The sequence below is a fragment of the Hyperolius riggenbachi genome, chromosome 5 (assembly GCF_040937935.1).
Source record: "Hyperolius riggenbachi isolate aHypRig1 chromosome 5, aHypRig1.pri, whole genome shotgun sequence".
Classification (NCBI taxonomy): Eukaryota; Metazoa; Chordata; class Amphibia; order Anura; family Hyperoliidae; genus Hyperolius; species Hyperolius riggenbachi.
This window is the reverse complement of record NC_090650.1, coordinates 382,834,600-382,860,151: the sequence shown is the minus strand read 5'-3', so window position 1 is coordinate 382,860,151 and position 25,552 is coordinate 382,834,600. Positions and strand designations below refer to the sequence as shown.

At 45.6% G+C, this 25,552-nt stretch overlaps 1 protein-coding gene across 1 annotated transcript in view; it reads right to left on the bottom strand.

Annotated features, from left to right (window-relative positions):
• Nucleotides 1-25,352, bottom strand: part of TP53INP1 (tumor protein p53 inducible nuclear protein 1) — a 36,773-nt gene extending 11,421 nt beyond the window's left edge. Inside the window, exons 1-2 of the mRNA XM_068234878.1 lie at nucleotides 25,152-25,352; nucleotides 6,902-7,145 (exon numbers count right to left, since the gene is read on the bottom strand). Of these exons, the coding sequence (XP_068090979.1) occupies nucleotides 6,902-7,013 (112 nt within the window). The 5' untranslated portion in view covers nucleotides 7,014-7,145; nucleotides 25,152-25,352. The remainder of the gene's footprint in view (nucleotides 1-6,901; nucleotides 7,146-25,151) is intronic.
• Nucleotides 25,353-25,552: the final 200 nt, after the last annotated feature.

Sequence of the window (25,552 nt, the reverse complement as noted above, 5' to 3'; positions counted from 1 at the left end):
TCTCCACTCAAGTGGGAACACTAGATCCTTTCCATGAATTGCTTTTGTCAAGATTAAAGGAGATACTGAGAATCCTCTATAAGGAGATGGACTAGTTCAAAATCTGTCAAATCTGCCACATTTTTACTCCCTACTGTAAGCGACAACAACATAGGAAAAAAGTCATTTATAGTGCATTTTACTATGGGAGGAAAGTACTTATTATTCGTACACCTGTATTTTAGGACAGTAAAGAATGTTCTCAATCTTATTTTGGTAACTTTAACCACTTAAGCTCTCAGTCGTTTTCACTTTATGCATCCGAGCAATGTTCACCTCCCATTCATTCGCCTATAACTTTATCACTACTTATCACAATGAACTGATCTATATCTTGTTTTTTCCGCCACCAATTAGGCTTTCTTTGGGGGGTACATTTTGCTAAGAGCTACCTTTCTGTAAATGCATTTTGACAGTAAGAATAAGAAAAAAAACGGAAACAATTCATTATTTCTCAGTTTTCGGCCATTATAGTTTTAAAATAATACATGCCTCCATAATTAAAACCCATGTATTGTAATTGCCCATTTGTCACGGTTATTTCACCGTTTAAATTATGTCACTATCACAATGTATGGCGACAATATTTTATTTGGAAATAAAAGAGCATTTTTCCTGTTTTGCATCCATCACTATTTACAAGCTTATAAAAAAAAAAAAATATAGAAATATGTCATCTTTACATAGATATTTAAATAGTTTAAACCCTTAGGTAAATATTTATGTGTTTGTTTTTTTTTAAATTGTAATGTTTTTGTTTTTGTTTTTGTTTTTTTATTAAACATTTTGTGTGGGTATTTTTGGGAGGGGGGGGGGGGGAGTAAATAGTGTTTTATTTAGGGAAAAGTTTGTGTAATGTAATTTTTTTTTTACTTTTAGATGTAGTTTTACTCTTTGGCCACAAGATGGCAACCTCGAGTTTGTTTACATGATGTCACTAAGCGTACAATGTACGCTTAGAGGGACATAGTCTCAGAAAAAGCGTAGCTTCCGAGAGAAGCTGCCGCTTTTTCAGCGGGGGAGAGAAATCAGTGATCGGGCACCATAGCCCGATACACTGATTCTTGGGCTACCGTTTCCGCGGCCAGGTGTGCGCGTGCATGCGCGCGATCGGCCACGGGAGCGCGCCTGTCCTCCTTGACGTTTTTATACGTCAAGGAGGACAAAGTGGTTAAAAGAAACACGCTATTTGTGTGTCCTCCCCATCCCCCAATCATAGAGCAGAACACCTTGCTTGGCCGGAAACTGAGCAACATGTCCATACAGCCTAAATTGTTAATGAAACTTTACCCGAGGGGATGTGTGACATGATGAGATAAACGTGTGTATGTACAGAACAAAACATATTAATAACCAGGCTGTTTCACTTGCTTTCTTTTGCTGCCTGAAAGAGTTTTCTAGGCATGGAAGTGACAGCGTCTGTCTTGTTGGTACCTTGTTGGAAAACCCTGGGATACTTTAAAGCAGGGGTCTCAAACTCAATTTACCTGGGGGCCGCAGGAGGCAAAGTCAGGATGAGGCTGGGCCGCATAAGCAATTTCACAATCGCGGCGCATCGCCGGCTCTGCCCGCCCCTCTCACTCTTCCTTCACAGAGAGGGGCGGGGAGAGGCAGCGATCCGTGCGGCGATTGACGTCAGGAGGGGCAGAACTGAAGCTGAAAGCTCTGCCCCTTCCAGGAAATGCCGGTGGATTGCCCCCCGGGCGATTTGGGGGCTCTGCAGCCCTCGTTTAGCGGCGGGGATGCGGCAGATTACTTGGAAGCACTGAACCGAACTATAAGGAAGCTTTTGCCGGCGAGGGCCACAAAATATTGCATCGAGGGCCGCAAATGGCCCACGAGTTTGAGACCCCTGCTTTAAAGTGAACCTAAAGCCAAACAAAAAAAATGAGATGAACTCACCTGGGGCTTCCCTCAGCCCCCTGCAGCCGATCGGTGCCCTCGCAGCTCCGCTCCGATGCCTCTGCACCCGCCGGCGAACACTTCCGGTTTGGCCGTCACCGGCCGACAGGCATGGGAACGCGAGTGATTGTTCGCGTTCCCAGCCTGTATATCGCCCCCTATGCCGCATTGCGGATCGCCCGCAATGCTTTTAATAGGGAAATCGCATGCGGCTTTGTCATGCAGATTTCCCCGCGATTTTGCGTGCGATTTCACATGAAATGCAATGGAACTTTGCACAGGCAGTGACATGGTTAAATTCGCCTGGCTCCTTGCCATGCGAAATCGCGGGGAAATCCGCATGCGGAAACGCATCTGCATGCGATTTCGTCCGCGGTGGAATCCAGGCGATTCTGCACCGCAACAGTGGAAACGAGCCCAAACAAATGTAAAAAGGATAAAATGTTAGCGGTGCAATATGCTTAGCGGAAATGTGGAGACTTTTCTTTCCCAGACGTGGAATTGACAAAATTGATCTCATAACGTACAAGGGATCTTCTGGTGATCTAGTGCAGTGTTTCTCAACATTTTATTGGTATGTACCCCTTTTAAAACCCTGCACTCACCAAGTACCCCCTAGCATAGTAAACATTATCACAAGTACCCCTTGACAAATATATATTTAATTGTAGTACATGATAATTGGTTTTAAACAATTTCCAAGCATTTACTATTGCTTTTAATTAGCTAAAACACTAATTTGGTATTGTTTAATTGAAATGTATCATTTTCTAAAACTCTTAATTTGTTACTCTTGGTTATGTATATCAAGCCCAAGTACCCCTGGAACCATCAAAAGTACCCCCTGGGGTACGCTTACCACATGTTGAGAACCTAGGATCTAGTGTGTATGAATGAGAGTGTCTTTTTCCCCAGGCACCAGAACCATCACACTTAAAGTGTATCTGGGGCTGCCTCCAGCTCCCACGCCATCGTCCAAAGCCTCCTGGATTCTCCCGTAGCAGCCCCGTTATCTTTGGCCAGTCGGTACAGGCGCAGTGCGGCCAAGCGTGCTCCCCCATTTAGCGCCTGCGGCTGGGAGCGTTCTACGCCTGGACAGTAGTACTGCGCAGAACGCTTCTAGCGATGGGAGCACAGCGGGAGGGACCGGGCCGCGCATGTTCAATACACCCGACTGGTCACAGAGAATAAGGCTGATAACAGAGGATCCATCAGGCTTTAGATGGCGGCATGGGAGTGATCTGTGCGGGGCTAGAGGAAGCCCCAGGTATGTATTAAAAAAAAAAAAAAAAACTCTTTACTTTACATTGTCTCAGGTTTACTTTAAATGACAACTAAAGAGAGAGTTATATGGAGGCTGCCATGTTTATTTCCTTTTAAAGCGGTATTGTCATCATACAAATCAAATTTCAATAGCAACTGGTCTGAGTGTATTAAGTGATAAAGATGCTTATCCTGCATTCAAAACTTGCTAAACTTTTTCTGCTGTTATGGTTTGTAGTTATCACATGCTTTAGGAAACAGTGCCAGAGTTGAATTCTGGGAGTTCTTTTTATCTATAATATATTCCTCTTCTTCCATTTATTTCCCTGCCTAACTCCTTATCAGAAACACCCTCTGATTACTTGTGTTTACAAGCAAGGTTGAGGTGACTCAGTGATTGGATGTGTAATCAAAAAAGACAGTGTAGTTCCTAGTATACACCTCCGTGGGAGTGTCTAAAGACTCTGGGAGGAGGGCAGCTAATGAATACACAATGAGCAAGAGAAGGGGGGGGGGGGGGGGAACAAGAGTCAGGGAGGATATGATGTCAGCATTAGCTTGGCAAGATGGCCACTGCCTAGAATAGGATTTTCTGCTTTTCCTTTATAAAATTCACAGCAATCATTACGTGGATAGCACAATACATCTGCTATGTAAGTAGAAGTAGTATTTATCTACTTATGTATGTGCTTTTTATTTCTAGGTTAGCATGGGTGTCGCTTGTTCTTTAAGCAATACCAGTTGCCTTGAAGCCCTGCTGTTTGGCTTCAGAAGTATCTGAATAACACCAGAAACAAGCATGCAGCCAATCTTGCCAGATCTAACAACAATGCCAGAAACACCTGATCTGCTGCATGCTTGTTCAGGGTCTATGGCCGAAAATATTAGAGGCAGAGGCGTCAGCAGGGCTGCCAGGCAACTGGCATTGCTTAAAAGGAAATAAACATGGCAGCCTCCATATACCTCTCTCTTCAGTTTTCCTTTAAAGCATATGAACTGTTTCCAAGATGATTATTCCTTAAAGGACAACTACCGTATATACTCGAGTATAAGCCGACCCGAGTATAGCCCCCCCCCCCCCCAACTTTTACCTTAAAAAAGCCAAAAAAGTTATTTGCTCGAGTATAAGCTGAGGGTAGGAAATGGAGCGGACTGTAGAAGGATAGTCCACCAGCCTCAGGATAGCGTGTATATTTGCGGGGAGTCTCAATGGGGTGAGAGGTCCATCACACCTCTCAATCTCACTAAATTCAAAATTGCTTCACAATTCCCATAAGACTCTACCCTCTTTAGATGTTATATCAAATCCATATTTATTGCCAGATATGTATACAGCATACAGACAGCACGACGTTTCGGGCGTTGGCCCTTTATCAAGTGCTCAAAACTTCTGACTCAACACACAACATATATAGACATTACACTTCTCACCACACCCAAAGCTTCCCGTCTTAAAAGGGTATTCCCATAAGAATACCCTTTTAAGACGGGAAGCTTTTTGGATGGAGCTGTTGGAAACTCAATCACCCAATGGCCTTAATGAAGACTTCAGTCTGAGATGTTTCCTTTAACAGGTATGCTGCTCTTTCTACTAGAAGGGGTTAATTAAGTATTAAGCAATGTGCCCGCCCCCCAATGCTATGGGTGTGGTGAGAAGTGTGATGTCTATATATGTTGTGTGTTGAGTCAGAAGTTTTGAGCACTTGATAAAGGGCCAACGCCCGAAACGTCGTGCTGTCTGTATGCTGTATACATATCTGGCAATAAATATGGATTTGATATAACATCTAAAGAGGGTAGAGTCTTATGGGAATTGTGAAGCAATTTAGGAAATGGAGCGGTGCAGGTGGAATCTTAATGATGGCCATGTGTGTTTTTTTAAATATTGAACACAAAAATTAGAGCAAAGAAGTAATTGTGTGTTGTTTTAATGGGCTAACATATGCAGACATGTAACACCACACTCCCCAGTTCACCCCCACCATAGGCACAGGGGAGCAGTGCAGTTGTGTGGCAATAGCTGTCTCCCCCTCATGTAAATTCAGCAGTGGGAGGCCTAGTAGTAATGCCAACCTACAGACATCAGATAGTCTCTCAATGTAATCATCAACGTTCATTGAATATTTATAGGTAGTTTTAGCTTATCTGCATAGATATTTATTGACTGTTAATGATTGCATTGAGGGTCCAGCTGATGTATGTAGGCACACTATACAACTTTCTTGAAAAATTCTTGCTGTGCATCAATAGCTGTGTCCCCCGCCATACTTGTGTTTGTAGTATGCCCTCCTTTATATAGATCTTTATGTGCGGGAGCTGGGCGGTAATAGCGGTTCCCCACTGCTGTACATGTGATGTACTGTAGGTGTGCCATATACAGTATATATAAGGAGACGACTGTACACTTATAAAACTCACAGCTTCCGACCGCCAAGAATTCTTCCGAGGTCTGGGTCACCGCAGCATTGTGTTCGGGGAGTGGGTTTTAGCATCTGCAGAGCAGCAGCGAGTGCTTTTACCCGTCTGAACTGCGATCCTTGCCTGTCAGTCAAGTCGCATCTCTATGACCCCTGTGCATGAGAGGCACCACTAGAGGGAATCATAGCAATGAGACAGGGGCTGACAGGCAAGGATCGCAGTGCTGAACAAAGAAGCGCTCACCGCTCTGCAGATGCTAAGGCCAGCCCCCCCGATCACGATGCTGCGGTGACCCCGAACCTCGGAGTGATTCTTGGCGGCCGGAATCTGTGAGTTATTAAGCGTACAGCTGACTCCTTATACATGGCACACGCACATCACATGTGCTGCAGCGGGGAACAGTTCCCGCACATAAAGATCTATATAAAGGAGGGCATACTTCAAACACATGTACGGCGAGGGGGAAGCTACGGGACGTTACCGCACACTACTGTAATTATGGCGGATGGCGCGGGTGTGCTCGGGGAGGTTACATTTGCTCATAGTTGGGGTAGTGACTCGAGTATAAGCCGGGCCCCCCACTTTTGGGCCATTTTTTGGGCGCCAAAATCTCAGCTTATACTCGAGTATATACGGTATCTCAAATAATTGTACAATGTAAAATACATACATATAAATGTACATTTCTCCCACAGTAAAATACACTATAAATTACTTTTCTCCTATGTCACGGTCACCTGCCGTAGGTAGTGAAACTCTGACAGGTTTTGGAATAGTCCATCTAGTAATGGGGAATTCTCATTTATTTCTTTATTTACAAAAGCACGTACTGAACTGCAGTTGCTGAGTCCAACTGCCAAATTATTGTGAAAATGAGAAAGGAAGCTCTCTGCATCTTTGTATAGATCCTTTCCAGGGAGAGCTTTTGTAAATAATAAAGGTAACACTGAAACTCTCCCATGAGAGGATGGCCTAGTCCAAACCGGTTAGATCTGTCAGCCTTTTACAAACTACCGTAAGTGACAGCAACATAGGTGAAAACAATTTACAGTGCATTTTACTCTGGGAGAAATGTAAGTTTTATATGTATGTATTTAAAATTGTTCACAATAGTGGTCCTATAATCAGCGTCCCTACCCCATTCACATGGCAACTAGTGCTATTAAAGCTTAAAGTCTGTTTGTACCCCCTAAATACTGGTCATGTGGCTTGTACACGCCTATGTAAGCTTTTTGGACCCCTTTTCTCCTCACAGAGTTACACTTTAACACAAGCTTACCTATTAAGTCAACCAGAATCCATTCATCCTCTTCTTTTTCACTGAGTTCCGTTTCATGGCTCAAGCGGTCTCTGGATTCCCATGTAAACATGCTATTGAGTTTCTGGAACATGGCAGAGTTCCTTCCTCACCGTTCTTGAACGTCACAGTGATGGCTCAGTGGCAGCCAGGTGGCACAGGAAGTGATAAAGTGCATAAAGAATGTGTCAGCTTCGAGAGACAGGAAACATCGGCTTTATAAAACCTGCAGGAGAAAAGAACACATGTATAAGACAGCTCTGGTCTGTAAGCAGGACCCAACACCATCACTTCTCATTATTGCTGTATGGCTTCTGCCACAAATGTGGGAACTAGTAACGTGTGTATAAAATGTATTTGCTACTCATACCTTGCTATGAGGACTTCAAAGGAAGTTTTCACAGAATAAAGTGTTTACGTAGCTTTCCACTGTAGGAGGGTAGGAACACACTAGGCAGAATCGCATATGCATTTTCCACTATATGCTATGGAAAACGCATATGCGATTCTGCCTAGTGTGTTCCTACCTGAAAGGTAGCCATACATCCAGCGATTACGAGCATATTCAACCAAGAGACAAATCTCTCTCTTATCGGTTAACACTTGTCGCCATAGACTTACATGACTTCCAGTCCACCACACATAGGTATGACCTCGCAGTAAATAGGATACAGTGCACCGCAGGCAATTATTATTATTTATTTATAAAAGCGCCAACATATTCCGTGGCGCTGTACAATGTTAGAAAACAAACAAGGGATACATAATGATACAGACAATGATATACATCAAATATGAACACTGATACAGAATACAGAACTGCTGATTACAATAGCAAATTTAACATGATGACTAAAATGTATAAATGTCTAATAGAGTGCAAGCAATTACATTACTAACATTCCATGACACAAAAGGGTGAGAGGGCCCTGCCCTTGCAAGCTTACAATCTAAAGGAATGGGGGGGAAACAAGAGGTGGGGAAGTATATAGTATATGTACAGGCAGTGCGTAATTAGGTTATTTAGTGGGTGCATGGCCTAAGCTAGAGAATATGTTTGTCGGAAAAGGTGGGTTTTGAGGGAGCTTTTAAAGATTTCAAAGGTGGGAGAGTGGCGGATGTGCTGTGGAAGGGCATTCCAGAGGAGGGGTGAGGCACGTGAGAAGTCTTGTACATGTGAATGTGAGGAGGTAATTGTAGAAGAGGATAAAAGAAGCTCATGTGCAGATCTGAGATTATGGTTGGGTTGGTATCTGGAGACTAGTGAGGAGATGTACAGGGGAGAGAGATTGTGGAGAACTTTGTAGGTTAGGGTTAACCTCCCCAGGAGTCCCCCATTATAATTTTAAGCGATCAAATAGTTCTAATATCTTCAGCTAGCACTAGGCTAGCTAGCAGTGGTGGTCGGCATCCTTGGATTACGTTTGATCCCCCCGATCGCCGCTAAATACATTAACCCCCCCCCTGGATCCAGCGATCGCGTAGCCTCCCTGCACATCTCCTGTCCTCTCTATGGTGAGGATCGGGTCTGCGCATGACGTCATGACGTTGCCGACATCATGTTCGATCCTCCCCATAGAGAAGAGCGGAGCTGTCCGGGGAGGCTGCGCCAATTGCTGGATCATGTATTTAGCGGCGATCGGGGGAGGGGGGAAATCAAAGTAATCTAGGGATGCCGACCACCACTGCTAGCTAGCCTAGTGCTAGCTGAAGATTTTAGAACTATCGGATAGCGTAAAATTATAATGGGGGACTCCTGGCCGCAAACTCTCCAGCGTGCGTAACGCCCAGGAGGTTAAGAGATTGAACTGACCTCTGGTTAATTGGCAGCCAGTGAAGAGCTTGACAGAGAGGAGCAGCAGAGGAAGAGCGAGAGGAGAGATGAATGAGTCGAGTAGCAGAGTTTAGTACAGAATTAAGCGGTGCTAGTCGGTTAGTTGGAAGTCCACCAAGCAATATATTGCAATAGTCCAATCGAGATAGAATAAGAGCATGTAGTTACATTTTGGTTGTGTCATGAGAGAGAAAAAGTCGGATACGTGCTATGTTTTTGAGCTGGAGATGACAGGAGCTGGTTAGGGAGTTAATGTGAGGAATAATAAATGAGAGAGAAGAATCAAATATTACACCTAAGCACCGTGCTTTGGGAACAGAAGTTATAGACGTGTTATTAACATTTATTGTAATATCAGGCAAAGAGGTGGACAGGGATGGTGGAAAGACTATTAGTTCAGTTTTATTCATATTAAGTTTTAAGAAGCGAGAGGACATGAAAGAGGATATAGCAGACAGGCAGTCGGGAACCCGTGTGAGGAGGGAGTTAAGGTCTGGGGCCGAGAGGTACAGTTGTGTATCATCTGCATATAGGTGGTATTGAAAACCAAATGAGTTGATTAAGTTACCAAGACCGTGCATGAAGATGGAAAAGAGGAGGGGACCGAGGACAGAGCCTTGAGGTACCCCTACAGACAGAGGATGTGAAGAGGAGGCCTGATCTGAATAAGAAACAGTGAAAGACCTTCCAGAGAGGTAGGAAGATATCCAGGAGAGAGTGAGGACCTTTATTCCTATAGATGAAAGGATCTGTAGGAGTAGAGTGTGGTCGGCAGTGTCGAATGCTGATGACAGATCTAGAAGGATGAGTATGGAATAATAGCCTTTGGATTTAGCTGTGAGGAGATCACTGGCTACTTTGGTGAGGGCTGTTTCTGTGGAGTGGTTTGCCCAGAAGCCAGACTAGAACTGATCAAGCAAGGAATTTGCAGATAAATAATGACTTAGTTCAGCATGAATGTGGCGTTCAAGTAATTTAGATGCAAATGGAAGAAGTGACACTGGGCGGTAGTTAGCAAGTTCGGTGGGGTCTAGAGATGTTTTTTTTTTTTTAGTAGTGGTGTTACAACAGCCTTCTTGAGTGAGGATGGAAAAATTCCAGTGGAGAGGGATAGGTTAAACAGCGTTAATGTTATTGTAAGACACAATAGGTTTCACTGTGGGTAGCAACTATGAAGGAGTTAAGTTTAGCCACAGGATGGGGAGGAATAGAAAATACTTCTGCAGGAACTACAAAATATCTACAATAACAGTTGGACAAGAAAAATCAAATGTGGCAAATCACTGACGCAGTTACAAACAATCGACCAAGGCCATGGAAATCTAGCATGTATGTGTAGAATTAGGCGCAGAGTGCAATTCTGCTTACTAGGAGGGTAGTGACAATCAAGGGTAAACTTATTTGGTCCAAGTCATTATCCCCAATTTCCAAGTGTGACTGCACACAGTATGCCTGAAGCATGCTATCCTAGTGTACAAGCTGTGTGACCGTGCCAAGTAAAAACGTTCACATGCAGATTACACAACCTTTTATGCAGGGGAATGGAAAAAAAAAGGCATATAAAAAAAAAAAAAACCTGCACAGACACACACCCAGAGCGTTCATTAAAAAAGGGCACCCAGAAAAGCCGATAAAATTACCCATATTCTACAGTTACAATGGAAAAAAACTATAGTAAAATATCGGTAATAAATACCAATATTTTACTACAGCTAAACATAACCCTATTCTCACACTAAACCCTCCCATTACCAATGCCTAACCTTAACCCCCCCCCCCCCCAACCTTAACTACTTAACCACCACCGCCATGTCTAATCTTAACCACCACACCCATGGCCACCTCTCTCCCTCCTCTCCCTTACACGGCTAACCTTAGCCATCCCCCCACGGCTGACCTTTAAATACCCCCCTCCCACAAACACACACACACACACCTAACCTTAACCACCACCCCCATACGGCTTACCTTAACTACTATACACACACACACACACACCCTCCCCCCCCCCCCCCCAAATCTCCTGCTTCCCACCCAAACACAGGCACCAAACACTACCGGCAAGGGAATTTTTCAGATTTGTCATAGGATGAAGCCTAAAGCCTAAACTCACACATATCACACTTACGATGAGTCAAATCATCAGCAAGACGTGAAATACTATTTTTAGGAAAAGCCCTTCATAGAATGACCATCTGTTGGGTTATATGAGGAATACGGTTACACCCGGTTATAAATAGTATTATAAAAATAAACAAAAAACTCTTGCATGGGAAAGGGAAAAAAAACATTCAACAGCATGAGCAGTTTCCCTGCCTGTGCAGATGTGAGCCACAGTCACTTTGAATTCCTGCCGCCCAAAATTAAAGTCAGCAGCCATTTGGGGTGACAGTTGCGGAATGATCACTGTACACACAGTCTGCTTGGAGTAGCTGCTATAGAGGTTGGGAGGGGAAAGATGAGCGAGTGCCCCACTGCTGAGGTATTTTGCTAATTGGCTGCACTTGCAGTTGGGGAGAGGGGGGAGGAGGGGCCCTCAAAGCCTCTGGGCCCCCCTGTGATGGCCGGGGTCGCAGGGGTGATTGCTACACCCATGGTCAATACAAGTATCCCAGATGCCCAGCTACATTTGTTTTCTTGCAGTGAGCGACACAAACCATGGCAACAGTTAGCCTGTCTCTCTGCATTATGCTGTAGAGAGGGAGAGAAGGGGATTGGAAGATAAGGTGACACATTTATTATGGATTATGTTCCATTATCCTCCAGTCTGTCACCCCTGCATCATGGAGCAAAAGAAGCAAAGACCTTGATAAGCTGCAGAAAGGCATAGAATAGGGATTTGAGAGTTGTGATAGTGCGCTCCCTATTATGCTAGGTACATATGAGGCAATTTTCTGACAGATTTACTGTCAGATTGTTTATTTCCAACATAGCCAATCTGATTTCCGATCGATTTTCCATAGCGGTGAATGGAAAAATCGATTGGAAATCAGATCAGACATGTTGGAAATAATCGATCTGTCAGTAAATCTATCCGAAAATTGCATTGTGTGTACCTAGCATTAAAAAAAACAGAAAACTGCCCTGTCACCTATTGGCATGCTGCACTATACCAAAAGTGCGCTATACCCAATGAAACGTCAAAGCAGGAGTAGACCAGTGAGATGAGGAGACATCCTCAATAGTGTAGTGCACACTTGAATATGTTTTCCCCATGCAGATAGACAGCAGTGAAGCACTGCACACGTTCTCTACCAATTATATTAGTTTTAGGATAAAACATGCATGCTTTCACACATAAGGATACACATTGGGCTTGATTCACTAAACCGTGATAACTCAAATACCACACTTTATCAAAGTTGGCACGCCTTATCAGAGTAGCATAACAAGCGCTACAAACTTATGCCTGCTAATTGGCAATGGCACTCGTCCTGCCCTGAGCCCCTGCCGGTTCGTAGCGCTCGCTATGCTACTCTGATAAGGCGTGTCAACTTTGATAAGGTGTGATATCTTTGATAAGGTGTGATATTTGAGTTATCACGGTTTAGTGAATCAAGTCCATGGTGTGCAGAAAACGCATACAGAAAACCAATAGAACAGTGTGCTCTAAGCCTCAGCTTATTACACTCACTCCTCTAATGTCCACCTCTGATGGAACACAACTGGCTCTGCAGACTTCTCCAGCATCATTACAGTACAGAGCACCTGGGGAGGGGTAGAGAGGCTGGGGACTGGGCGATGTACACAAGAGTCGGCTGCACACTGAATAGGGACTGTCTACAAATCTTTGCATGATTCCTTATCAGTGGCTCAGCAGATGTAGTCATTAGAACAATTGTGCAGAAGGCAGAAAGTTTTTTTTCTCTCTGTGCCCTTAGTTGTCAGTCTCTCAGGACAGGGAAAATAGATTTCTCCCCCCCCCCCCCCACAGGGCCCCCTACGGCTTCTGGGCCCCCCTGTGGCTGCATCCCTCTAATGTTACACCCCTGCCCCGATGTTACCGGATGACCGTATCCTCATATCTATGCTGGTGGATTGTGGGGAATCGAGAAAAAGGGACCCAGCGCTGACTGAGGAGTGGTCTGGAAAGTTCAACCGTCAACAGCTGCCTTGTGATTGGTGCAGCTTGTGGTCTATATATACTGTAGGTGGCCGTTAGCTATATAATTCTTTGAACGATCGATTCTCGAATTTAATCGTAATATCGATCACAACTATCCACTTTTCAGATCGATTCCATTAATCTGATTGAATTGGATAGAAACTATCCTTCTGTTATTGAGTTTGAACGATTGTTTCTGATCAATTGATCATCCAAAGAATCATTGGCACGCCAACCTATTCAACAAGCCCTTGTCGAATAAGTTCAGAGGGTTCAGAACAGTGAGCTTAAGGAGGACGGGGGAATCCTTGGATTATCCTGGAGGTGAGCATCAGGCAGCTCAGGGCCCTCTCGGACGATAATCTACTGTGAGTACAGGTGTCCCACAAGGTGTCTTAACCACAGGTTTCTCTCCCCCCCCCCCAGTGAGCCATACAACTGCACACACACAGGTGCCCCCCCCCCCTTTTCTGCTTTTTTAAATTATTATTTATACCTACCCCCGTCAGCCAATCAGGGCGATCCCCTCTCATAGACATCAGCTATGAGAGGGGATCGGGTTTGGAGCCTCCCGAGGGGACAGCCAAGTGACAGGGCTGTCCCCAGTACAGTGCAGCTGTAGATCGCAGCGCTGTACAATGTAAATAGACAACAGTTTCACCGTCTAACAGTCTGCCAGTGATGATCGCCACCTTGCAGCATTAGACGGTCGTAAGGTGGTTAAAGATTCATCATACCAGTCCTTTCAGCAACACTAACGAGAAAGAAGAGCTGTGGAGTCGGTACAAAAACTTCAACTCCTCAGTTTATGAATAAAACCACTGACTCTGAATCCAGGTACCCAAAATTTGCTCTGACTCCACAGCCCTGCAAGAAAGCGCAGTGTTCTCCCCAGAATTTTTTTTCAGCCGGGTAGCATGAAATAGTAGCTGGGTGGCATGAAATAGCAGCCGGGTGGGGCAATATGTGAAAATGCTGGGCTGGTACTTCTGTGCGCAACTCTGCTTATAGCATAGGAGGAGGCGAGCCGATGACAGCCGGGTGCTCATCAAAACTAGCCGGGTGGAGCACCCGGCTAAAAGAGCCTGGGGAGAACACTGAAGCGTATTATTTCTCTCCTTACTCCGCCCATGAGAAACCACTCCATCGTCCCTCCTTCCCTCTCCACAGAAACAGTATATTTCCCTCAGGCATTACTATTGTTTATTGGATTTATATAGCACCAACATATTACAGAGCGCTGGACAATAAATAAGGTTACAGACAATAGCAGGGGTGACAACACAATACAAGTAAAAAGCAGTAAGACGCACAATGCCAGATCATACACTGGAGTCGTAGTCCCAACAAAAGTTCACATTATTCTGTGGGAAGGGCGCACAATCAAGTATGACACACAAGGAGGGAGTGTGTATAACTGCACAGCATGCCTGTACAGTGCTCATTGCCCACCATGCTCGATACTTACGAGCAACAATAACTTGCACCCCACCTTTGTCTTTTTAGAACTTAAAGCGGACCTGAACTCAGAACTTCCTCTCTGCTCTAAAAGATAAGCAACAGCATAATAACCTTTGAAGAAAAACATTTATTTGTTACTGCTGATACAAATCCTGCAATAAATCTGCAGTGTGTCTACTTCCTGCTTTCATGGAAGCAGACAAAGGGTTAACATCCCTTGTTTACAAATTAGCTGTTCTGCCTAAGCAGCCAGCTGATAAATCAAATTAAAGTTGTGATTAGTCACAGATGAGGGGGAATTAGAGAGACTAAACTCTCTAAATACATACAGGATGCATTTCTCTAGGGTTTCCTTCTGTTCTGTGCAAGAGTTCAGGTCCACTTTAAAGTAAAAACAAGCATATTATACTCTTCGGCAGGAAACTGCTGTATTTAACATTTGTTCATAAGATTTCGTTATTTATTTTAGAGGTTAATTTTCACTTCAGGTTTGCAGTACACTGTGATCTCCAAGCTTTTGTAGAGGTGATAAATCCAGTAAGTGGCTGGATGGAAAAGTCACAGCCTGCTTAGGCGTGATGCAAAGACAACATGTTTTCCTGTGTCTGGTTACACAGAACACAATGCCAGCACTTGTGTCCTGGCGCTGAGCAGGTACTTCGCATTAGCAGGCTTTCTTTGGCCAACTTCCTACAGAGAAAATGCAGATTCTTTCAGACAAACCTACCACAAGCTGCTTTAAATAACTAGAATTTCCTTTTGCTTTTCCAGATGATCCAATTATAGCCAGAAAGAAGCAAATCTATGCATGAGCGTACATTTTCTGAGAAACCATTACTTTGTTGTACTTTGCTGTTTGTGGGTTATGAAGTCCTGACAGTTACCGAGCAGGTGCTGCAATCTCCAGTAGTAGATTATTGCTATTTGATTAGAAAAGATGAGAGATGAATTTTAAAAGGTGGCCATACACCGGTTGATGTAGCCAACAGTTAGATCTGTTCCTCAGAGAGGGACCTATCTGCTCGATTGCCTCCACACACTACACACAGATTTTCAATCGATTCCAGCATGAAAGCTATGAAAATCTATGTGAGCGCCTGCCTGGTCGTTACACCCCCCCTCCCCCTCAGTGTAGCAGACTCTCACCTGTCCGCCACATGGTCCAGGTCTCTGCTCTCCGCTGACTGCTCCTTCACTAGGAGCGCTGTGACCACTAGAGGCCTCTACATTACGTTACACAGGTGCCCCGTGATGTGGAAGTGAGGAAGCAGCCAGCAGGGGAGAGAAGAAACCTGGACCACGCCATGGACAGGCGAGAGTAGCTTTGTCCCTCGTTGAATCGAAAGCCGCTAGCGATGTGCCCTATCTACTGCCAGTCGACCGAAATTTTCTGTCCTGCGCGATCCGACTGATTCTAGCTAGAAATAAGTCGATCTGGAATCATTTGTGGCAACAATATCTGGCATATTTAATTAAATGATCGAATTGGCCAGATATCAATAGAAATATTGGTTACCAGTAAGTATATGGCCTGCTTAAAGAGAACCTGTAACTAAAAATGTTCCCTGGGGGGTACTTACCGCAGGAGGGGGAAGCCTCTGGATCCTATTGAGGCTTTCCCCGTCCTAAGGTGACAACGCTGGGTCACTGAACGGCGGTCATATAAGTATTTACCTTCCCGGCTCCAGCGCAGGTGCAGTAGCAGCTCGGGTCAAGCGGAAATAGCCAATTCTGATCCGATCTGCACAATTCGCCTGCGCCTGCACAGTAGAGCGGACCCGATTGGGATCGGCTATTTCCGCCTGCCCCCGAGCGGAGAGCCACTACTGCGCTTGAGCAGAGGGGGGGGGGGGGGGGGGAAAGGTAAATATTGCAGGCAACACTGCACTTGCGCCACAGCAGACTTCCCTTATTGGCTGTGGTTTTGGGGGCCCAGCGCTGCCACCGTGGGATGGAGGAGGACATGGGAAGCCTTGACAGAATCCAGAGGCTTCCCCTTTCAGAGGTAAGTACCCCCAGGGGGGCCTTTTTGAAGTTACAGAGTCTCTTTAAAGAAGGTCAGAGTTCAAAAAAAAGGAAGAAAAAAAAAAATCTCTTACCTGGGGCTTCCTCCAGTCCATCTGTCATTTGCCGCAGCTCCGGGGTCCCAGGGTCTCTTTTGTTGCAGATGCAACACCGGGGACCGCGTAACTGCGCCAAGGGACAGATCGGCTGCCAGACACTGGAGGAAGCCCTAGGAAAGTAGATATCTTCTTTTAAGCTCAGATGTATCCTTTAAGATGCTTGAAGGGTCATGGATGTTCTATTTTTAAAGTGTTAGCGTACTTATACTTAAAGTGATCCTTAAGCCAAGTAAAAAAAATGAGATTTACTCACCTGGGGCTTCCCTCAGCCTCCTGCAGCCGATCGGTGCCCTCGCAGCCCCGCTCTGACGCTCCAGGACCCGCTGGGAACGCGAAGAATCACTCGCGTTCCAATGCCTGTCGGCCGGTGACGGCCAAACCGGAAGTGTTCGCCGGCGGTTCCTGGAGCATCAGAGCGGGGCTGCGAGGGCACCGATCGGCTGCAGGGGGCTGAGGGAAGCCCCAGGTGAGTAAATCTCATTTTTTTTACTTGGCTTAAGGATCACTTTAAGTATTCTAAAAATGATTTAAATGAGGCAATGGTCGATAGTGCCTTTTACTGGGACACGTAGTCTTTGAGGCCCCTCAGTGTAATCAGGGCCCCATTTGTTATGCTGCTGCCCCCCTCAGAAGAATCTCCATCTCTGGGAGCGTTCTGCACATGGGCTGTACAATCCTTTTGCAAACTGCACAGGTGCAGAACGCACTGGGTGAAGGGAGTGCGATCGAGGAGGTGCACTGACAGGACTGGGTAAAGTGACAGAACGGAGGGGAACCTAAAGACACAGAGGGGCCTGAAAGACTACAGGGAACTGGAAGAAGTCCCCGGAAAGCAAGTAATCTTATGTCTTTGTTCTGGTGTGCTTTAAAAAGGCATTACTGACTACTGCCTCAGGTTATTTTAAGAACACTTAAGTATAAGTATGCTAACATGTTACAATTAAAAACATCCATGACCCTTCAAGGAAAGTATTACATAGCATAGATCATCTTTATAAGTAGATAACAATCTACTACTGGATTGTAGCCCCAGCTCTTGGGATGGCACCAGGGCTCACCAGAAATGTGTATTAGAACTTGCAGGACTTCTTTTCTGCCCCAGCTCAGGAATGCCCTAATTGCATTTAGATGCATAAATACAGCCATATCAGCTGCTATGGGGCCCAGAAACAGCTGGGGACATCATTTGTACTGAGTCTGACTAGCCTCTTATGACTGACTGTTAGACACTTGTAATCAAAGTGTACCTGAATTGACATGTGATGTGATCAGATAAATATGGGTACATATAGTAAGAATCCTACTTAGAACTGTCTGTGTCCACTTTTTATTTTTTCGATTTACAGAATTTAACATAGTGTCATCTATATGCAAATGAGGCAGTCGAAAGCAACCATGTAGTCCTGAAGAAGTAAATTTGTTTCACCACAATAAGAAAACACTGCTGGTAACAATAGAGAGAGCTGGAGAGCTTCAAACATCCATTATTACTTTTTTCAGCCGCCGCAAGAAGCAGATTGTACATATTGTAATGGCTGCTGTGCAACCTTTAGAGTCTAAATTTAATCCCTTTAATTAAAAATAAGAATATGAGACTGCAGGGAGGTTCTATGTACTATTGCTACTACACATACACAATTATCTCATGTTATTTTGCTGTTTCGGATTGTTTTAAATCACCTAGTGGAACAGTACAGAATCTGTGAAATTGTCAGCCTTCTCCTGAGTCCTGACCACCATTTCAATGATGCAGAGTTACTTCCCTGAAGGAAGTGACATCACTGGTCACATGACCTGGCAGGAGAGGTTGTCATATATCTAACAGCATGTTTGGGAGACGCAGCTTTCATGCAGTCTCTGTATCTGTAAGCGGAAACTATATATCTGCCTACATGTTTCTACATGATTTTTCTCTCAGTCCACAGTGTGGGCTAAGTTTTACAGGGCACGCAATGTTCCTTGTAAAAACAGGAACGCAACAGAAGCTAAAAGGGAGCATCGCTCATTATGTGCACATTGGGTCACATACAGTCATTGAAAAGTATGCTTCATTGCCACTGTTGTACAGTAACATACATGCACATGTTGGGATACTGGAGCTCAGATGCACTCTAAATGTTGCACAGGTTTACAATGCAAGATAGAAAGAAGAATGGCATTTGTTTCAGCGGGGGCATTTCTGGCTGTAAAGCCTCTTCTATCTGCCTCCATTGCATTGCAACGCCTGCCGCATTTCCCTGCAGGCGACTCGGGCGGGGAAATGCTTCCTATTGCTTCTATGGCTTGCCATCCGAATCACACTGCGGTGTGATTTTGCACGGCATGCTGCAATTTCCCACAGCACACTCCAGAATCCCTATAGCCATGCATGGCAGAGTTAGGCAATTCAAGTGGCGGCGTGTATCCTACAAGGCACACCAGCTCAGTGGAAACCGGCCCTAAGGGCCTGTTTCCACTATAGCGTTGCGGAATCGCCGGCGAATCACCGCAGGCAAATCGCATGCGGGTGCGATTCCGCATGCGTTTTTTGCCGCGATTTCGCATGCGATTTCGCATAGGTAAAGCTGTATGCGAATTTAACCATGTCACTGCCTGTGTAAATTAACATTAATACCTATGCGAAATCGCATGCGAAATCGCGGCAAAAAACGCATGTGGAAAACGCATGCGATTTCCCTATTGAATACATTGCGTGCGATTCGCCTGCATTCCACACGCAGGCGAATTCTGAGGGCCCTACCCTGCAGATTTTTTCTGCACAGAAAAACGTGCGGGGAAACGCACAAGTGGAAACAGTCCCATCCACTTGTACTGACTGTGCGAATCCGCATGCGGGCAACGCATGCGGATTCGCGATAGTGGAAACGGGCCCTAAGTTATGCCACTGCTTGTATTATTTATTTTCCATGGGTTATAATACAAGCTTGACACTGCCATTGTGTAACTTACCACACCACAGCGCGTAAACGGAAAAAACTGTCTGACACGTGAAAAAATCTCGTACGTAACGACGCATTGGGCCCACCTGGTAAAAAGAGCCAGTGGCCATGTTCACACACGACACGCGATTACGGTGATTACGCATATGAGGGAGGCCCATCAAGGGGACCCCACTAAGTTAACTTTTGCGGGTTTGTTGCAAGTTCCTCCCCCAAGACGTGGAGGTAACAGAGAAAGGAATTTGAAAAGAGAGGAGGCCCGCATGATATTGAGAACCGATGCCATGGGACCACTTGGAATGAATGATCACACTGACCTCTCCTGCTTCTTGGACCCATGATAGGGGGACAGTGCTGCCTTGTCCATTTATGATGAACTGGAATGATGCATCTTAAGAGTCCTCCAGGACCCAGCAAGCACAGACTTTCCCTTGTACTTCCCAAACCCCTTTTTCCCTCCCTTGTCCCGTGCCCCCTTTCCTGCTGCCTCTCCCACACCTCCTCCCCATTTCCCGACCCTCACCTTTCCCGTGTCCCTCTCCTTCCCTTGGTTTCCCGCCCTTCCCCTTTTTCCCTACCCTTTCTCCCTCCCCCTCTATCCCAGGTCTATGCATGCTATGTTGGTTTGTTTTATGGCCCATTTATTGCTACTTCCCTTAGTGTGTCCAACTACCTATGGATGGCTGTTTCCATTTAGGTGACCCTGGTCCCATGGATGTATACCCATCTCCTAGTCATATAATACGCCTCTCCAGCTGTTTTGTGTAATAATTTATTATTAATGTGCCAATGTCCTTCACCCAGTGATTCCACTATACCTTTCCAGTAAGGGCGAGTAATTAACATCTATACTCCCCCTTACGTATTGTTTTTAAGTTTCCAGTATGCATCCCATCACTCCCATCAGCACAAATGGTTATAAGCATTCATACAATGATTATGGTCCCGAAACCACTGACCGAGCCCAATCACAATTTAGTATACACACTCTTTTTTCTAGCACATAATGTCATGATGTACCAACGTTTGGTGGATCTCATGTTTACCCTGGTTCTGCATACTTAGTTAATTTCCAGCCACTCACATCACTATCCTGCACATAATTTTCCGCATCACACCAGTTTTTATCACCTTTGCCCCCAGCTGGTTCAGTGAGCTCAGGGACAACAATACACTGCACTTTAATATTTAATATTTGTAATGACACTAAAATGTTTATTTTTTATATGCATTTTTATGCCCCAATGTATGTAGAAAGCATTGATTCTGCACTATATATGCACTTTACGGCTTTACAGCCCTAATTTCCATTTTGGCCACAAGATGGCAGCAATACTTCCTGACTTACGGTGTGGACTCAACTTGCATTGGTTGCCTGGGGAACCTAATACAGTGTTCCCGTCCTGAGCCACCGTAGTCAGGAAGTGCAAGACGTCACCCGCCTTCGGCCGTCCCGTTCGGTGAGCGGCCAATGGGGAGGCATGACGTGATGGCCCAGGGGAGGTGACGTATTCAGCGGCAGATCGCCGCACGCAGGCACAGGAAGGACTTATAAGCCAGCCTGCGACGCAACCACCCCGTATAGCCTACGTAGAAGCGCATGTAGCGCGAAACGGCCGTCAGGCTCTGCACCCACCGCACCTTCTACACCCACCCACGGTATGTGTTTCTCCAATTTGTCTGGATGAGTGTCTCTGTATTGATTTTACCAACGTAATAATAAAGTGTATAACAGCAGTGCCGGCGCTTTCTTCTCCTCCCTCCAACCATGCTGTGACTTGGACCTGATCACGCTGAGGATACACTTCAAATACACTTCCGTTTGGGGCTGTGTAGTGCTCCCCCCTCCTCTTCCTCCCTCCTCTTGGATGTGTTTCGATTCCTGCAGTGCCAGCGGTTTCTGCTTCTCTTTCTACTGTCTCAACATAAATATGAATGCAAAACGCGAAAAAAAACGTGAAAAAGTATACGCAAAAAGCATATAGAAACTAGCAATATTGAAAAGCTCAGAATGGTCACTCCTCATACATACACATCAAGAGCAACTAGTCACATGAAAGATATAGAAAAATACAGGAATAACCTTAAAGGGACTCCGAGCAGTGCAAAAACTATGGAAAGATGCATATCATTTTAAAGCTCTCTTTCTCCTCTTTCCAATGATATATAAACCGTCACCCTACTCCTTTTCGTTTTTGCTATTTTGGCTATTGAAATTGCCACGGCCGCGATTTCAACCACGAAAATTGAGAAAATTGGCAGCACGGTGGCGTAGTGGTTAGCGCTCTCGCCTTGCAGCGCTGGGTCCCCGGTTCGAATCCCAGCCAGGGCACCATCTGCAAGGAGTTTGTATGTTCTCCCCGTGTCTGCGTGGGTTTCCTCCGGGTACTCCGGTTTCCTCCCACATCCCAAAAACACACAGATAAGTTAATTGGCTCATCCCTAAATTGGCCCTATACTACAGTACTTACACTACATATTACAAACATAGACATATGATAATAGTAGGGATTAGATTGTGAGCTCCTTTGAGGGACAGTTAGTGACAAGACAATATATATATACTGTACAGCACTGCGTAATATGTCGGCGCTATATAAATACTAAATAATAATAATAATAACTAAAAGGCGTAGGGTGACAATTTAGGTGTCGTCAGAAAGAGGAGAAAGATAGCTTTAAAATGATATCCATCTTTCCATAGTTACTTGTATTACACAGGGCGACTTTCCTAAAGTCAGCAGCTCCATTCAGCAGAAAAAGTCGCCCTGTGTAATACAATGTAACTATGGAAAGATGGATATCATTTTAAAGCTATCTTTCTCTTCTTTCTGACGACCCCTAAATCGTCGCCCTACGCCTGTTAGTTTTCTCTATTTTCGCGATCGAAATCACGGCCGCTGCAATTTCAATAGCGAAAACTAAAAAGTGTAGGGCGGCGGTTTATATATCATTGGAAAGAGGAGAAAGAGAGCTTTAAAATGATATGCATCTTTCCATAGTTTCTGCACTGCTCGGAGTATATTGAGAAAAATGTAATCTCAATATATAGATACTAGATACTAGATACATCCCATAAATTATCCCTAAAAATGCGGAAAATACCTCAGCCTAGGATACACTGGCCGCGATTGCCACCCAGACCCAACTTATATCAAATACAAAAGGATAAATCGTACTCTCTATTTAAACCTCCTCGACCTACAGTTCCTAAACGTCTAATTCATCCTGCTTCACATTTTAGCAATGCTTTTAATCTATCTCCACCATGCAATGTCCTAGGTACGCTGTCTATGACTTGAATCCTAAGTTGTGACACTGAATGTCGAAACTCGACAAAATGGGACGACACTGCTTGTTCCCGATTCTGGCCACGTATCGCGCACTTGTGTGATGAAAGACGCACACGTAAAGGTTGTGTCGTCATACCGACATAAGCTAAGCCACAAGGGCATATATACTACATATGTTGAATCGCAAGAATAGCGTCCACGGATCTTAAACTAAGTTCCCAAAGATGGGTGATTAAAGCTATCACCCTTCACAATGTGGCTACAAGCATGGCATGGATAAAGGGATTCAAATGGATTTAAAGGGAAGTGGCTTGGAGCATTCTGCGCAGGCACAGAAGTACTGCACCTGCGCAGAATGCTCCAGACCACGAGTGCGATCACAAGCGGCACAGAAGATGCCGACCTGGCGAGAGAGGGGACCCCAGGCCCCTGGCTAGGAACAGAGCTACGGCGCAGAACATATCGGCTGCCAGGTGCAGTTTTTTTTTCCTGCTTGCACCTTCCTTTTAACTATATAAAACAGATATCTTCTGTTTTGCTATTTACAGAGTATATAATCATGTCACGGTCAGTCTTCATAGGTACTTAAAATGTAATCCCTACCATGGCCGTAGTCTAATGTCTCTCTAGCATATTATTTTCGTGTATTTATATAGTGCTGCCATCTTCACATAGTAATGATTCTCATAATGAGAGACAACCACATGGGGGAAAATGACACAGAGGGAAACTGCATGAAGGGGAGTGTCAAAGGGAGGGAGACAGTTTCTAAAAGGGCACGGTGCTGATGCAAACATGAACCAAGGGGATAACCTGGCCCTGACTGTGGTGCAGCTGCATTTGCCCCAGAGGACATGGGGCCCCTCGTGCACGGCTGCACGGGCCTATGTCCGCCTATGACTACAGAGTTTTAATTGTAGCACCAGTAGATAGCTTTTCAAAGAACATTTTAAAAAAACGCATTGTATTTTTTTATTACCATATAATGTTTTTGATTACCGTAATTTTTAATGTTGCCTACATATGCACAATTAGTGTCACCTGCAGTGATCAGGACTTAATATTTCATGACCAAGTGCTGTACAATCACATTGCTGGTCTACAGAATAGCAACACATCATGTTGCCATGGAGCAGGGAGGACACACAGCAGACCAGGAGGGGAAAGGAGGAGAACAATAAGCTCACCCTGTGCTTGGCCAAGATGATCTGTGATCTGGCACTGAGGGTCTCTAGGCGACATAGGAGGATGGCAAGGTAGCCAACAGACTATATGCGTCTGGAAGAAGCCCCAAGTAATTATTCATTCTTGTACTGTCTCAGGTACACTTTAATAGGTGGCTTCTGTCAGATGCTGTAGTGTGTTTTAAAGACACTACTATTGTCCTTATGCTGGGCATACACGGCGTCGAGGGAGGCTTATCAATCGAGCCTGATGGCTCGATTGATAATATCCGACGTGTCAGATCACCACGGGGATCGATTCCACGCTAAATACCTGCAGGCGACAATAGCGGCAAATCTAGTGGAAGATAAGAAGCGCCGGCTGGGACGAGCGAGAATCGATCCGGGCGGACGCTGCAGGATTCGATCTGCCGGCTAATCGCCCGCCGGATCAACCCGTGTATGCCCAGCATTATGCTGGGCATACACGGCTCGACGCAGGCTTATCAATCGAGCCGCTGATGGCTTGATTGATAATATCCGACGTGTCCGATCACCGTGAGGATCGATTCCGCGCTCGATACCCGCGGGCGGACAATAGCGGCAAATCGAGCGGAAGATAAGAAGCGCCGGCCAGGACGAGCGGGAATCGATCCGGGGGGGGGACGAGCGGGGACGCTAATCGGCCGCCGGATCGACCCGTGTATGCCCAGCATTAGACCGCAGCAAGGGAAAAATCTGTGCAGAGCTGGAGGAAGCCCCAGGTATGTATAAAAAAAGCAAGTGTAGTTTCCCATGATGCATCGCTCCCACTTTATACAAATCACCTCTTTATGCCTGGGTCATCATAAGCTATCTGGGTACTCTGCACTTTCCATTTTACAGCCATAGTCAAATAATTATAACTTCAACAACACCACCACACCCCACCCCCATAACTGAGGAAGTGTAGAGGAACTCCAGCTAACTGAACTTGACACCTCCAGCAACACACATATGAGGTCACAGAACGGGAGGGGCGGGGCCAGAGAGCGCACGTTCAAAATCACAACAGATTGCGTCAGTCCTGTGGGCGGGGATAGAGGGCGGAGCCTTACTAATACCCATCTCCAACTCACAACGTCATCAGTGTCACACAAAGGAAAGAGGCAGCTCCGACCGGAGAAGCACAACAGGTCCAGCAGCCCCTCTCCGCCGTGCCTAGGCTGCGGGTGGTCACCTCACAGCTGCCGTACAGACTGTAGTGCGGCGCCTCAGGACACGCCCCGCCCCTCTCACAGACAGAGCCCACAGCGCCAGCCGCCCGGTACTCACTCTTTTGTGTCGGGTGAGGCAGTTCTTCCCGTCTCCGGTGCAGTAGACGTTGCTGAGGTAGTTTGGGATTCTTTGTCAGTGGCGGTGACGGTTTGCAGGAGCGCCGGTGACGAGACAGAGCCGCTCCGTTAGCTTCTCACCACCCAACTGAAGCTTTTGTTGTTCTACAACTGAGTTTGCAAACAGCTGATCGGGACCTGACGTCACTGAGACCCCGTTGGCCAATGGAAGGCGGCGGGAGGGCTGTCGTTAACGCACGTGACTCGCGGGGCGGGGCTTGCGCACTAGCAGCAGCCAGCAGAGCTTGTCTGTCTATGAGGAGGGCAAGTCTGGACACAGCGCAGTGACACACACACTACATAAAGGAGCTGGAGCAGCTGGGGAGTGAGGGGCTTCCCAGG